At 51.0% G+C, this 12,803-nt stretch overlaps 1 protein-coding gene across 2 annotated transcripts in view; it reads right to left on the bottom strand.

Moving 5' to 3' along the window:
* Positions 1-11,493, bottom strand: part of plat (plasminogen activator, tissue) — a 21,789-nt gene extending 10,296 nt beyond the window's left edge. The window contains exons 1-3 of one of the 2 annotated variants that reach the window (XM_064353373.1): positions 11,268-11,493; positions 973-1,067; positions 489-531 (exon numbers count right to left, since the gene is read on the bottom strand). In XM_064353373.1, the coding sequence (XP_064209443.1) occupies positions 489-531; positions 973-1,035 (106 nt within the window). In that variant the 5' untranslated portion in view covers positions 1,036-1,067; positions 11,268-11,493. The remainder of the gene's footprint in view (positions 1-488; positions 532-972; positions 1,068-11,267) is intronic. The other variant, XM_064353372.1, reaches the window with a different exon arrangement.
* Between the last annotated feature and the right edge of the window lie 1,310 nt (positions 11,494-12,803).

The raw sequence follows: 12,803 nt of genomic DNA, 5'->3' as shown, positions 1-12,803 counted from the left end.
GAGGGAGAGAAGGAGAGAGAGAGGGAGAGGGAGAGGGAGAGAGAGAGGGAGAGGGAGAGAAGGAGGGAGAGGGGGGAGAGAAGGAGAGAGAGAGGGGGATGAAACAGGAATGGAGAAGGACAAACAGGACGTGGGCATGGGGAGGGGTGCTGGCCGTCCTGGACGGTTAAACTCCTCATCCCGGTCTGCATGGGCTCAGAGACCAGAGTCCTCAGACTGGAGCCCTGTCTGCCTGTCTGTGCCTGTCTGTCTGTGCCTGTCTGTGCCTGTCTGTGCCTGTCTGTACCTGTCTGTCTGTGCCTGTCTGTGCCTGTCTGTCTGTCGGTCTGTCTGTCTGTCTGATACACAGCTGAGACACAGGCAGTGTGAGTGGGGCCTAAGGTGTGATGGTGCGCTCTGACCCTGTTTAATGTTTCACGGAGCAATGAGAAAGAGAGAGAGAGAGAGAGAGAGAGAGAAGAGAGAGCCCACATCAAAGCCAAACTCACCTGCCCAGCTCCGTGTTCCTCTCCTGACTCGACGTAGCGCCCCCTGTGGGCCAGAGAGAGAGAGAGATGGTCAGGAGACAGTTAATTAACAACCAATCAATCAATTACATTCATTTAAAAAACATAATTTTAGAATTACATACAAATTTTGTAGCACTTTTCAAGAAAGCAGACTGGCGGGGGGGGGGGGGGGTGGAGGTGGAATGGGGAAAGGAAAGAGAGATGAGAGGCAGAGAGGAGAGGATAAATAAAGGAAAGAGGGATGGAAAGAGTGGGCGAGTGGAAGAAATAGAAAAGGCCAGCTGGCACAGGGAAAAATTGAGGAAAGGAAGAAAAGAAACCTCAAGTTCTATTTCAAGAATTTTATTTAGGGCTACAAAGGAAGTGTGCGCACACACAGACACTCTCACACACGTACACACACACACACACACACACACACACATCAAGGCAAACTCTGCCAAAGACAGCCTGCAATGCCTACCTGATCCCCCAGGGAGCAGCAGAGAGCAGACAGAAGAAGCATGAATCCCAGCAGTGTGGTCATGGTTGCCTTCAAACACACCTGGACCCTTTAGCCTGAAATACAGCAAACGACTGGGTGATGCACTCAGTAAGCACTTCCTAGAAAGCCACAGTCCGTACTGGTGGGTCACATCTGGACCTGAAAGCAACTCCTGTGTTCAGTCCAAACCCCCACCAATACATTACATTTACGTTACTGGCATTTGGCAGACGCTCTTATCCAGAGCGACGTACAACAAGATGTATAACCAAAACCAGGAACAAGCGCGTAATAATAATAATAATATTGTAAACAATAATAACCCCTGGTAGTATTATGGCTTCAGTTGGCATTTAATCATAGCGAGACCACTCCCTTCTACGAAAAAAATACGTTTTAATTCCCAGAAATAAACGATTCTTTTTTACGTCGTAGAGCATAGTCAGTGGGTAGCCAGGCCCCCCCAAACAGGATGTGAGCATTTTGAGTCAATAATAATTTAACGAGGGAGTCTTCTTCTGCGTGCGGTCGCTGAGGGGTGGGCTGTGTGGAGCGGGTAGCCAGGGTTCAGAGAGAGACAGCGATAAGTGATTGCAGACAGACCTCAAAATATTTGCATGGAAACCAAAGAGGGTGTAACCGCGAAGATTTGACACGTCGTCCGGATCTCTGCCAACAAAATCTTTGGAAAATGTCAAAGATAAAAAAAAAAGGCCTAAAATTTATGTTAGTTTAAGATAGCCCTATCATCTTTATTTTATTAATTGAAAGTTCTGTTTGTTTTATCTATCTTTTGGGGCTTTTGTCAGCTTTATTTGGATAGAATAGTGCAGAGAGACAGGAAATACTAGGAGGAGAGAGAGGGAGAGACGTGCGACAAAGGCAGCCAGTTGGTTTCGGAGGTTCAGAGTTCGGGGGTCAGGGGTCAACCCTGAACACGAAGGATCACACAGCGCAGGAGGAGATGAGGACGAGAGGATTTCCGCTCCACACCTTTTTCCGAAGGCCAGCTTCACACTATCAGCGTGGCTGTTATGTGACTTTAACACTGTGGGCACCTCACACAGACACAAAACAACTCCCCAGAGCTCACATCACATGACCTGCAGTATCCCAGGGTTACCAACTTTGTGTTTTCCAAATGTTGCGCATAGATTCAAACTTGGCAAATTCTTGACTTAACTTCAGTCAAATTAGAATTGTAAAACTGTTCTGGACAAAGGTCTAGTTTTGAAGTTTACATTTTCCACTTGTTCCCACCTCCTTTCCGAAAAAAACAACTTAAAACACGCCCCATTTAATATGGCAAATTAAAACTGTAAATTCACGGAATCTGTTTGGTAAAGATTTCACAAGCAGCCAGACAGAGTAAAGCTCTCTGGGAAAGTCTTCAGGGGCCAGATTACATTCTTAGCGGCTGCACTTTACGTAAACAGTCACCGACGCCGCCGCCCTCCCCCAAAACACTGAGGTGCCCCTGTAGCTCCGCCAAACGGGCGGCGAATCACGAACGTTTATTTCAGCGGCTGATTGTGCGGACGGGCGTGGAATTCATTTGAAACAAACAGTCAAATCTTATTCTTCTGTTTCCTCCCAAGCCAACCGTGTGCCGGAAAACACCGGGTGGTACAGACACGATTGTTTCTAAATCTTGGAACCTGATGATTATTTTTTAAATTTTGCCCTGATTTCCTGAAACACTGCCTCTCCGGGAGGCCCCGAGGGGGGGGGGGGCAAGGGGGGGTTAGCCAAACATGTTTATTATTTGAGAGTTTCTGAAACCCAGAAGCATTCACAAGGGCTCGATTCCGCAAAAGGTTTTTGACAGCGCTGACACAATGCAACGACCTTTCCCCTTTGACATTTGCTCGCTATGACAACGGTCCTGCATCAACAACAGCAACACAGAGCTGCGGTCATCCGTCCATCATTTATTCTGCCCCCCCCCTCTCCGTTCTCAATTCTCCTTCATCCCTCTTTCACAGTCAACGGCAAACTTTTTCAGTTCTTATTTTTGTGCCTTTTCTCTCTCTCTCTTCTCTCCTGCCATTTATTAAACGAACATTCCTTATGGCCTTATGTCGCCGCTACGCTACATTACTGTTTCACTGGGCGTCTGCCCCCTCCCCTCGCTCCCCCCCCCCATCACAGAACAGCGCGTATCTGAAGTCTGCCCTGTGTATGACTTCATGCCCTTTGAGGGAAAAACAGGATGGAGGCACTTCACTGAGGTCCCTCGACCACTCCGCTTCAGCTTGTAGGGCCCCGGCCCCGCGACCCCCCCCCCCACGCCCACCCCCCCACACTGGATCCTCTCTGCCAGCATGGGGATTCCGCAGATAAGCAGGGCCCCCCCCGCCCATCTGTTAACGCATAACGTTCTCCCCCAACGCCGCAGCGATGCTCTGCCAGGAAGGACAGGCGATAGGGACGCAGCACAGCCAGGGGCTGAGCGGGAAAATTAAAAATAAATATTTTTAAAAATATACGCTGGCTGGAGCAGGCCTGCAGGCAGTGTGAGGAAACGCACGGTCACAGCCAGAGGCCGAGATAGTGAATGAAGTGACAACACAACGCAACACAACACAGCACACCACAGCACAACACAATGCAACATAACACAGCACAGCACAACACAACTCAACACAAGACAACATAACATAACATAACATAACATAACATAACATAACATAATGATGAGAACAGGCCATTCAGCCCCACAATGCTCGCCATTTTCCTAACTAAATTAGTGCTCTGATTACCTACAATTTAGATAGCACTTAACATAAATAACACCCGACTTTCTGCCTCTGCTGCGTGACCTGGCAGGCTGCTCCACACACTGACTGCTCTCTGCTTCGTTCACGCGATGTAACCGACTGCTGTGCTTGTGATCCCTAAAGCTGCGGATAAGAGACTCTGGATAAGAGCTTAATGCCTAATGAATGTAACGTATTGTAATTCAAGGGCAGCTCAGGGAGCGACAGCCCTTCACGTGGCCCTGGAGGAGCGGGGAAAAGGTCTCTGTGGAGGCCCGGTTGTGCCCGACGGTCCCACAGACGGTCCTCCGGCGGAAGAACCGCCATCCTCCATCCTGGACACAGGAGATGAGACACGCGCGCGCCAAACCCCAGCCTGACCTACTTTGGGGTGATGCCAGCACCGCGCGTAGATGAAGAGCATGACTCAGCCAGAGAGAGCGAGAGAGCGAGAGAGGGAGAGAGGGAGAGAGGGAGAGAGGGCTCCAGGCTGAACTGCAGACAGCGGTTCTGCCCGGGACTGCATTAGGAAAAGTTGGCCGGGGGATGGGGTGGGGGGGGCAGTGACTGGGGAAGGGGGGGGGGATGGGGGGGGGTTGAACTTGACCCAGACAGACACAAGACGCTAACGCCGCATGGTCACCCCACCGCAGGATTCTGTTTGTGTGCGCCGTGATCAGAACCAGACACGCTTAAATACAGCTTCACGGGAGAGCTGGGTAATGACTGTGGTTCTATATTACCCGACAGGGACGGATTGTGGGACAGCAAGACCTTGCGGTGGGGGTGGTGGGAAGTCGCTGTTGCTCAGCTGCAGCCCCCGGATTCTTAGGCCACGCCCCTGCATGAGTCCTCCAACTTGACCCACTTATTACAGCACTTTCACTCGACTAAATGGTCTAAAGCTGCGTAGCTGTAGGAACTTGCTTTGGTGTGGACTCTCTCTCTCTCTCTCTCCCTCTCACACACATGCACACGCACACACACACCCACACGTACACCCACATGCGTGCACACTCACACACACTCACACACACACACACACACACGGACACACAGCCTTAGATAAGATGCTAGCCCAAGCACCGGCCCTTTAAAGTGATAGAGAATGGATCTGCTGTGAGACAGTGGTGAGCTAAACGATTGCCTGTCTCCGTGTGTTTACCCTCCGGACGCGCTCCTGCGTCTTGTTGCGAAGATACGGTGTTCCTTTACACGCACGACACGACGATAAGCCCTGCGTTTGCGCGGCGAGAGATCAGAGACAGAAGCATCGATAAGAGGCGCTGCAGAGCTCAGCGTCGCTGCCAGAAACGGGGTTCCCCTTCTGCGGACGGTTTCTCTCTCTCTCTCTCACTCTCTCTCTCACCTTTCTCTCTGTTTGTGTTTCAGTTCCCTCTGCTTGCACAGCTCAGCAGAATGCCTGACTAACGCATTTTTATTTTCCCACAGGCAGTCTGCATCCAGCAGCCTCTCTCTCTCCTTCTCTCTCCCTTCTTCATTTCCTCAATTTTTCACTCTTTCAACTCTCCAACATCCCTCTATCCATCTTGACCTCACCTCAGACATAAATCCTTTCTTCCTGCCTCCTTGCCTCTACACCTCCTTTCTCACTCTCTCCCATTCTTCTCTTGCGTCCGTTTATTTCTCCAGCTTTTCACTCCTCAGCTGGCTGATGTCCATCCATTCAGAGGCAAAAGCTGCTCATTGTGTGGGGAAATCCCCCAGGCCTGCACTCACACACACACACACACACACACGCACACACACACACACACACACACGTGCAGCAGCCTCTCTGCCTCTCTGTTATAAAAAGCCAGTAGAGGATGTCTGTCATGCAGACACACAGCTGGCAGGAAACATATGGTTCTGGGCGACACGCAAAGAGCGCCACAAACAGCAACTGCTGCACCTCTGCGGAGGAGGAGCCAATCGGCCGCACTTCTGGGGAGGAGGAGCCAATCAGCCGCACCTCTGGGAGGAGCCAATCAGCCGCACCTCTGCGGAGGAGGAGCCAATCGGCCGCACCTCTGGGGAGGAGGAGCCAATCAGCCGCACCTCTGGGGAGGAGGAGCCAATCAGCCGCACCTCTGCGGAGGAGGAGCCAATCAGCCGCACCTCTGCGGAGGAGGAGCCAATCAGCCGCACCTCTGGGGAGGAGGAGCCAATCAGCCGCACCTCTGGGGAGGAGGAGCCAATCAGCCGCACCTCTGGGGAGGAGGAGCCAATCAGCCGCACCTCAGGTGTGCGGCGCCCTCTCTGCCTTCGCTGGGTCGGCCTCGCGAGGCCTTTCAGAGGCCCCAGCCTTCCCAGCAGCCCCTGGGGCTGAGGACGGATCACATGACTGGCGAAGTGACCTGCAGCTCCCGGATCCCACTGCAGGGAGAACTTGAGCGGAGAGAGACCTTCTGAATCACACCCCCTTCCCCCCCCCCCCCCCCCCGGCCCAGCTCTTGAAGTCGAGTCGATCCACAGCACACAGAAAACACAAAGCGCACTGTTTTATATTAGCCAGGCCATCCAGGCTGACTCAGGCCTCAGCCAGCTGGATGCCACGTTCAAGGGGGGGAGGGGGGGGATCACATTCCTCTATGGCACCATCCAGCCCTGGAGCTTGAGCTGGGGGGCGGGGTGGGGGGGTGGGGGTAGGCTGGAGCGTTCAGCTCAAACTGCTGCATGACTTCTCCTATAAAAACACCCTTCTAACTGTAAAAATGAGAATGCATTTGGTGCAAAAAACACCACTGCAAAATACTCCGCTGTAGATACAAAACGAATGACAGCATCAGGCTTCTGACAGGGGAAGCGTGAACAGAGCAGTCCTAGGTGGAGCGTTGCTTAAGACCATCCAACACAGACACTAACTCCTGTTCTTCTTTCAGAAAACTTCTTGGCTTTTTTTTTTTTTTCTCGCCACAGAGGCTTTTCAAAAACACCTGGGGGTTCCAACTGCCCAGAACTGAGAACTGTGTGGTAGGAGACGGCCACGTGACCAGTTTTTTCTGTGAAATCTTACTTCAGGTTTCTTGCTCGGTTGGTGAGAACGCTTCTCAGACCACCGCTACCTCGGATAAAACAATCACAGTGTCCACTCAGCTCTTCCTGCAGCTGCGATCTCAGTCGCTCACACTGAAGTTAGAAAAACAGTCTCCCTGCAGTGAAAGGGACCGTTGTAAAACCTGCACACACAGCAACGCTGTGCTATCACCAGTCAGCCAGGCAGGACCCACACTGACTCAGTCTTTTCAAAGAGGTTTTTTTTTGTAACAGAGTTTGTCACAGAGAGCAGCTATCAGAGTCTCTCATCTGAAAGGTGACCAAGCTGTAGCAGAAGTCGGCTATTATTCGTCTCACAGAGGACGGCATTGTGCTCCTCGTGTGATTTGGGAGGGGGGGGGGAGGCACAAACGGGCCCCCCTACAGAAGCCGATCAGTCAGGCTGAAGGACACGCTGAAGGTCAACTGCCACATCTAGGGCAGCTTTCACACAGAATCACTGACTCACTGCACTGAATGACCCTCTACACAAAGGGGGGGGGGGGCGGATACTTTTACCCGCTGATGCTGCGATTGGTCACTTTGACTTGTGGCCTGTGACATCAGCGAGCATTGTGACTTGGAGGACGACTTTGGGAGGCAGAGAGACAAGAGCGAGGTTTTAGGAAGGTTTTAGGGCAAGTAGACTGAGAGAGAGAGAGCGAGAGAGGAAAAAAGCAACCAGCAATTTTGTAGAAGAGACTGTTGATGACTTGAACGGGGAATCTCAGGTGCGAGGGATTTCCCCTGATTTAAGGGATTTTCTTTTTTTTTGTTTTTAGAATGCGGGGGGGAGGTGGGCAGGTTGGGTATTTTAGAAGAAGTCCAACAAATAGTAGCATGATGCCCACTGAATGCCTGACTGAGCCAGTGGGTCCTGCAGTAACCGGAGGTGTGACAGGGCAAGAGTGCACACAGGGGGGCAAAATGGTAAAGGCATCAGTTCAGCAGAGTTACCCTGTGCCAGTTCACCTCTCCTTCATGCTTTATCAGCACATAGGCTATTAAATCCTCCCGGTAATGAGAGGATTAACCCTGGAGTATACCTGCCCCACTGCCTCGCACGTAAACCGAAGCAGCCTCCACCCCCCCTCCATCGCCCCACGGAGGGGAACTCAAGAGACAGGCCCGTACCGGGCGGGGGACCAGCTGGGAACAGGTCCTGCATGTGACCCCCCCAAACCCCGGCTGAGTCAGCACACAGAGGACTGGGGTACAGAGCCGTGGGGTGCAGAGCCTGATGCAGCAGGGCAACGTGACCGAGCCACAAGTATCACAAAAATGCAGGCATCAGGGAGTTACTAAGCAACCCCGGGCTGGAGTGGGATTGGTCGTTAGGAAACCGCATTCCCCTGGGGTGGGATCCCCCCCCCCCCCCCCCCCGGTGGTACAAACCACCTGCAGAGACACGGCATAGCAAGTGTCCGAGACCAGGATGAACTCACGCTGTAACTCAGGGTTAAAAAAAAGTCCTGCCCCAGGAAAGTGGACCTTAGATCGTTTAAAATTATAAAAATTATTAAAAATTATATATTACTTTTATACAATATTCTTCTCCGTTATTGAATTTTATAATAATTGAGAAGGCACAACTAGGAGCCAACTGCCAAATGGCCATGTTGCTAATGACGATAACGCAATACCCAGCGCATTAACTGTCTGCCACACAACGCACGGAAAGGCCTCTACCTGTCTGTCACGCGGAAAGGCCTCTACCTGTCTGTCACACAGAAAGGCCTCTACCTGTCTGTCCACGAAAGCCTCTACCTGTCGTCCACGGAAAGGCCTCTACCTGTCTGTCACACGGAAAGGCCTCTACCTGTCTGTCACACGGAAAGGCCTCTACCTGTCTGTCACACGGAAAGGCCTCTACCTGTCTGTCACACGGAAAGGCCTCTACCTGTCTGTCACGCGGAAAGGCCTCTACCTGTCTGTCACACAGAAAGGCCTCTACCTGTCTGTCACACGGAAAGGCCTCTACCTGTCTGTCACACGGAAAGGCCTCTACCTGTCTGTCACACGGAAAGGCCTCTACCTGTCTGTCACACGGAAAGGCCTCTACCTGTCTGTCACACGGAAAGGCCTCTACCTGTCTGTCACACGGAAAGGCCTCTACCTGTCTGTCACACGGAAAGGCCTCTACCTGTCTGTCACACGGAAAGGCCTCTACCTGTCTGTCACACGGAAAGGCCTCTACCTGTCTGTCACACGGAAAGGCCTCTGCCACCTGTCTGTCACACGGAAAGGCCTCTACCTGTCTGTCACACGGAAAGGCCTCTACCTGTCTGTCACACAGAAAGGCCTCTACCTGTCTGTCACACGGAAAGGCCTCTACCTGTCTGTCACACGAAAGGCCTCTACCTGTCGTCCACGGAAAGGCCTCTACCTGTCTGTCACACGAAAGGCCTCTACCTGTCTGTCACACGGAAAGGCCTCTACCTGTCTGTCACGCGGAAAGGCCTCTACCTGTCTGTCACACGGAAAGGCCTCTACCTGTCTGTCACACGGAAAGGCCTCTACCTGTCTGTCACACAGAAAGGCCTCTACCTGTCTGTCACACGGAAAGGCCTCTACCTGTCTGTCACACGGAAAGGCCTCTACCTGTCTGTCACACGGAAAGGCCTCTACCTGTCTGTCACACGGAAAGGCCTCTACCTGTCTGTCACACGGAAAGGCCTCTGCCACCTGTCTGTCACACGGAAAGGCCTCTGCCACCTGTCTGTCACACGGAAAGGCCTCTGCCACCTGTCTGTCACACGGAAAGGCCTCTGCCACCTGTCTGCCAGTGAACCTGTCTGTGAGCGAGGAGCTCTGGGGCAGGAGGAAGCGGCCGGCGGCTGGCGGGAATTCCACAGCGATGACGGGGCTCCCCCGACGCTATCAGCGCTCCGATAAGCGCCGAGCGAGCGAGCGAGCGCCCGTCCCACACAGCGCCAGCCTGCCGCCCGACCCATCAGGACCACTCCGAGAATTCCGGTGGGGGGGAATGGGGGGGGGGTAGGTTTGCCGCGGCATTCCAGAGTTCCTCCCGTACAGGAATTACAATCACAGAGACGAACCATCGCAGCAGCGGGCCAGTTTTATTTGGCCTGGCACGCAGGACAGGCTGCGGCTGGGCGTGAGATAGTCAGGCGGCAGGACTGAAGGGGATTTGGCGCTGGGGGCAGCAGGGCAGCCATAAGGACAGATGGACAGACAGGCAGGCAGGCAGGCAGACAGACAGACAGGCGGACAGGTTGACGTGGGGAGATGCAAGAGGGAGCGGACAGCGATGCTTTGGGATGATTTTGAGAAAGAGAGAGTGAGACAGAGTGCGGGCAGGGAGGAAGGATGGATGTGTAAGAGCCAAGGGTGTGACTTCAGTTTGAAATGCACAGACCCCCCGAGAACTGCAGGTCTGTAAGGGGAAAATACTTCAGCCTACTGCTCAGTATATCCCAATCACAATATGGAATTCCAAACTTTATTATATGATTTTAAACTGTATTATCATTACGCAATATTATTGTGGGGGGGGGGGGGATTTAGCCTGTTTTGTAATATATTATCCCCCCTATACGCCCTTGATAAGAACAGAGGGAGGACTAAAAATGGAGGAAAAAACAGGGGAGAAAGGGGCCAGGGCCAAATCTGAACACAGCCAAGGAATCATTTCTAGAGCTCCAGGAGATTCCAGAGCCAGCTCTGATGCGAGTCTGACTCATCTGCCTTTGTAAAAGATCTGCACTGCTGGACATAATTAGGAGTAAAATGCGAAGGTAAGACTCGCTGTATCTTTCACAATTCCATATGCCGTCCGGTGCATTATAGGCGACCAACACAGAAACGCTTCACCGTTGGACTACAGCATGTCATGTCTGTCCATGTTTTTGTAACCACAGCGAACGCCTACATATTTGTCGGTATTATGAGAATTTGAGCCTCTAGAATGCGATTTTGTTACACCCCTGAGTATGGTTCCACCGCGCGCAGAACCCTACACAGACCGTGCCCGCACGCTCCGATTTGCAAAAGTCACATCCATCTCACGCACAGTAAATTCGTTATTACTGCCATAAATTAATCCAATACACATCAGCAGCATTGTTACTTTCATAAATTAGGCTGATCACACGTGACCAGCATATTTTGCATTGCTGGAGTAAAACAGCAAGTTGTAAATAAGTGATTTGTGACATATTTTTAATGGCAAAGTTTGACAGCGCGAAATAAAATAATGAAATGACAACTGTAATAATAAATTCAGATATTTTAACAAATAAAATGTACTTGCAAAACTTGCCATTAATTATACAAAGAACAGTCAACATCATGATTGTGCTATTAAACGCGACGGGAAACTAAATTTATATTCATGGGACGTATTTTCTACAGCATAGGACACAGAAATATGCAGCGTGCACACACAATCAAAGCAGTATCGCCACAAAACACACTCAAAAACGTAACGGTGCGAAAGTCGTTGTCTCGTCTTACCTCTTAAAAGTGGACTTGACACTGGGAATCCCCGCTTGTGTATCCTTGTATAGCCCGAAGCCCGTCGCTGAAATGCGTTCACCGAATTGCTGGGGTCCGTATTTATTGACGACGCTCTCCTCCACGGAAGAAGGGGGACTGTTTGGAAGTGAGCGAGGGAAGCGGGCGGTGTTTACGAGGACGGGGTGGGTCGCGCGCAGTTTGAGGAGGGCGGGCGGAAAGCAGCTGGCTGGCTCGGTGTCAAACTCATTCCGATGCCGGGGTACACTCAGCATGACATCAGCTACATCCTTCGTGAGGTAATCAATACCTCATCTACGGCCCTGCTCTTCGTTATTATGCACAATCACCCTGGCTACAGAGCGAACGCCAAGTTATGTGACATTGACCGCTTTTAGAGGGTAACACACACTACTAGTTTACACTGGACGACACGGTATACTGTAGGTTTACCATTTTGGCCGGACGACATTACTGTAGGTGGTTGGAATCAGTTCCATTTCAATTCAAATCAATGGACAAAATGAACTAAAATTCAACGAATGACTTGATACTTCACAAACATCATAGAACATAGATATTTCTTAATTAATGTAATGACATTTTGTGAAATGACTGACTAATTACTAGTCTAACACACATACACACTACTTATTTGCCAGTTGTCTTTGAGGTCTCTTTGGCCCATGACTGTCGCGTTTGCTTGTAATGAACGATGAAACCTCCAGAATAAGACATGGTTCTTTTTTTTCATGCTAGGAACAGCTTTGTGTGGTTTCTCTTGGGGTAACGTTCCTCAAACTATGGGGATGTGAGAGGATGTCTCGAACAATCCAACGGTATGCAAACATATAAGCTGCCGAAACCATCAGGGCATCTGCAGAGCAAATGAAACTATAAATAAATTCTAACCGTGGGAACATGAGGAGACGTTGTTTCAGAATGCACTGAATGCTAAGTCAAGGTAGTCCTTGCTAGCAGAGGAAGACTGGGGTTTGTCACTGGTAAAATAAAGTCGTCTCCCAAAACCCAAGCAAACCAGAGCTGACCTGGTGAACTTTTGTACAAAGACTCTGCCTCACTTAGCAGCCTGTTTCTCTGAGACGACGTTATCTCCTCTGCCAAACAAGACAATACATGGCGATCAGTGGCCGCAAACTAAACACGAGTTTGGTAAGGCGACAAACGTCCTGTAACTCTACATATGACCAGTGGACCCTTTAACTGCTCGGAGGCAAGAAACAAGGTTACGGTCCTGTGTAAACCGCAATAATTTATGGGCCGGGATTAGTCTGGGTGGCTCAGATCCATCCCAGTGGAGTACTGTGTACCTGCCAGGTACCTAAGATTAGATTAGGCACCTGGCAGGACACCCCTTCAAACAGCAGATACTGACCAGGCCACAAGCTCCAGTATTCTCTCTGCCAGCTACAAAAAAAAAAAAAAAAACGTTTTACAGAGTAATTCATGGAAACAGCAACTGGAATGATGAGTAACTAGCTTATGATTGGAAACTGACTGAGAAGAGCCTCCAGT

This window comes from Anguilla rostrata, chromosome 10 (genome assembly GCF_018555375.3).
Source record: "Anguilla rostrata isolate EN2019 chromosome 10, ASM1855537v3, whole genome shotgun sequence".
Classification (NCBI taxonomy): domain Eukaryota; kingdom Metazoa; phylum Chordata; class Actinopteri; order Anguilliformes; family Anguillidae; genus Anguilla; species Anguilla rostrata.
The sequence above is the reverse complement of the archived record's forward strand: the minus strand, read 5'-3'. Positions and strand labels throughout refer to the sequence as shown.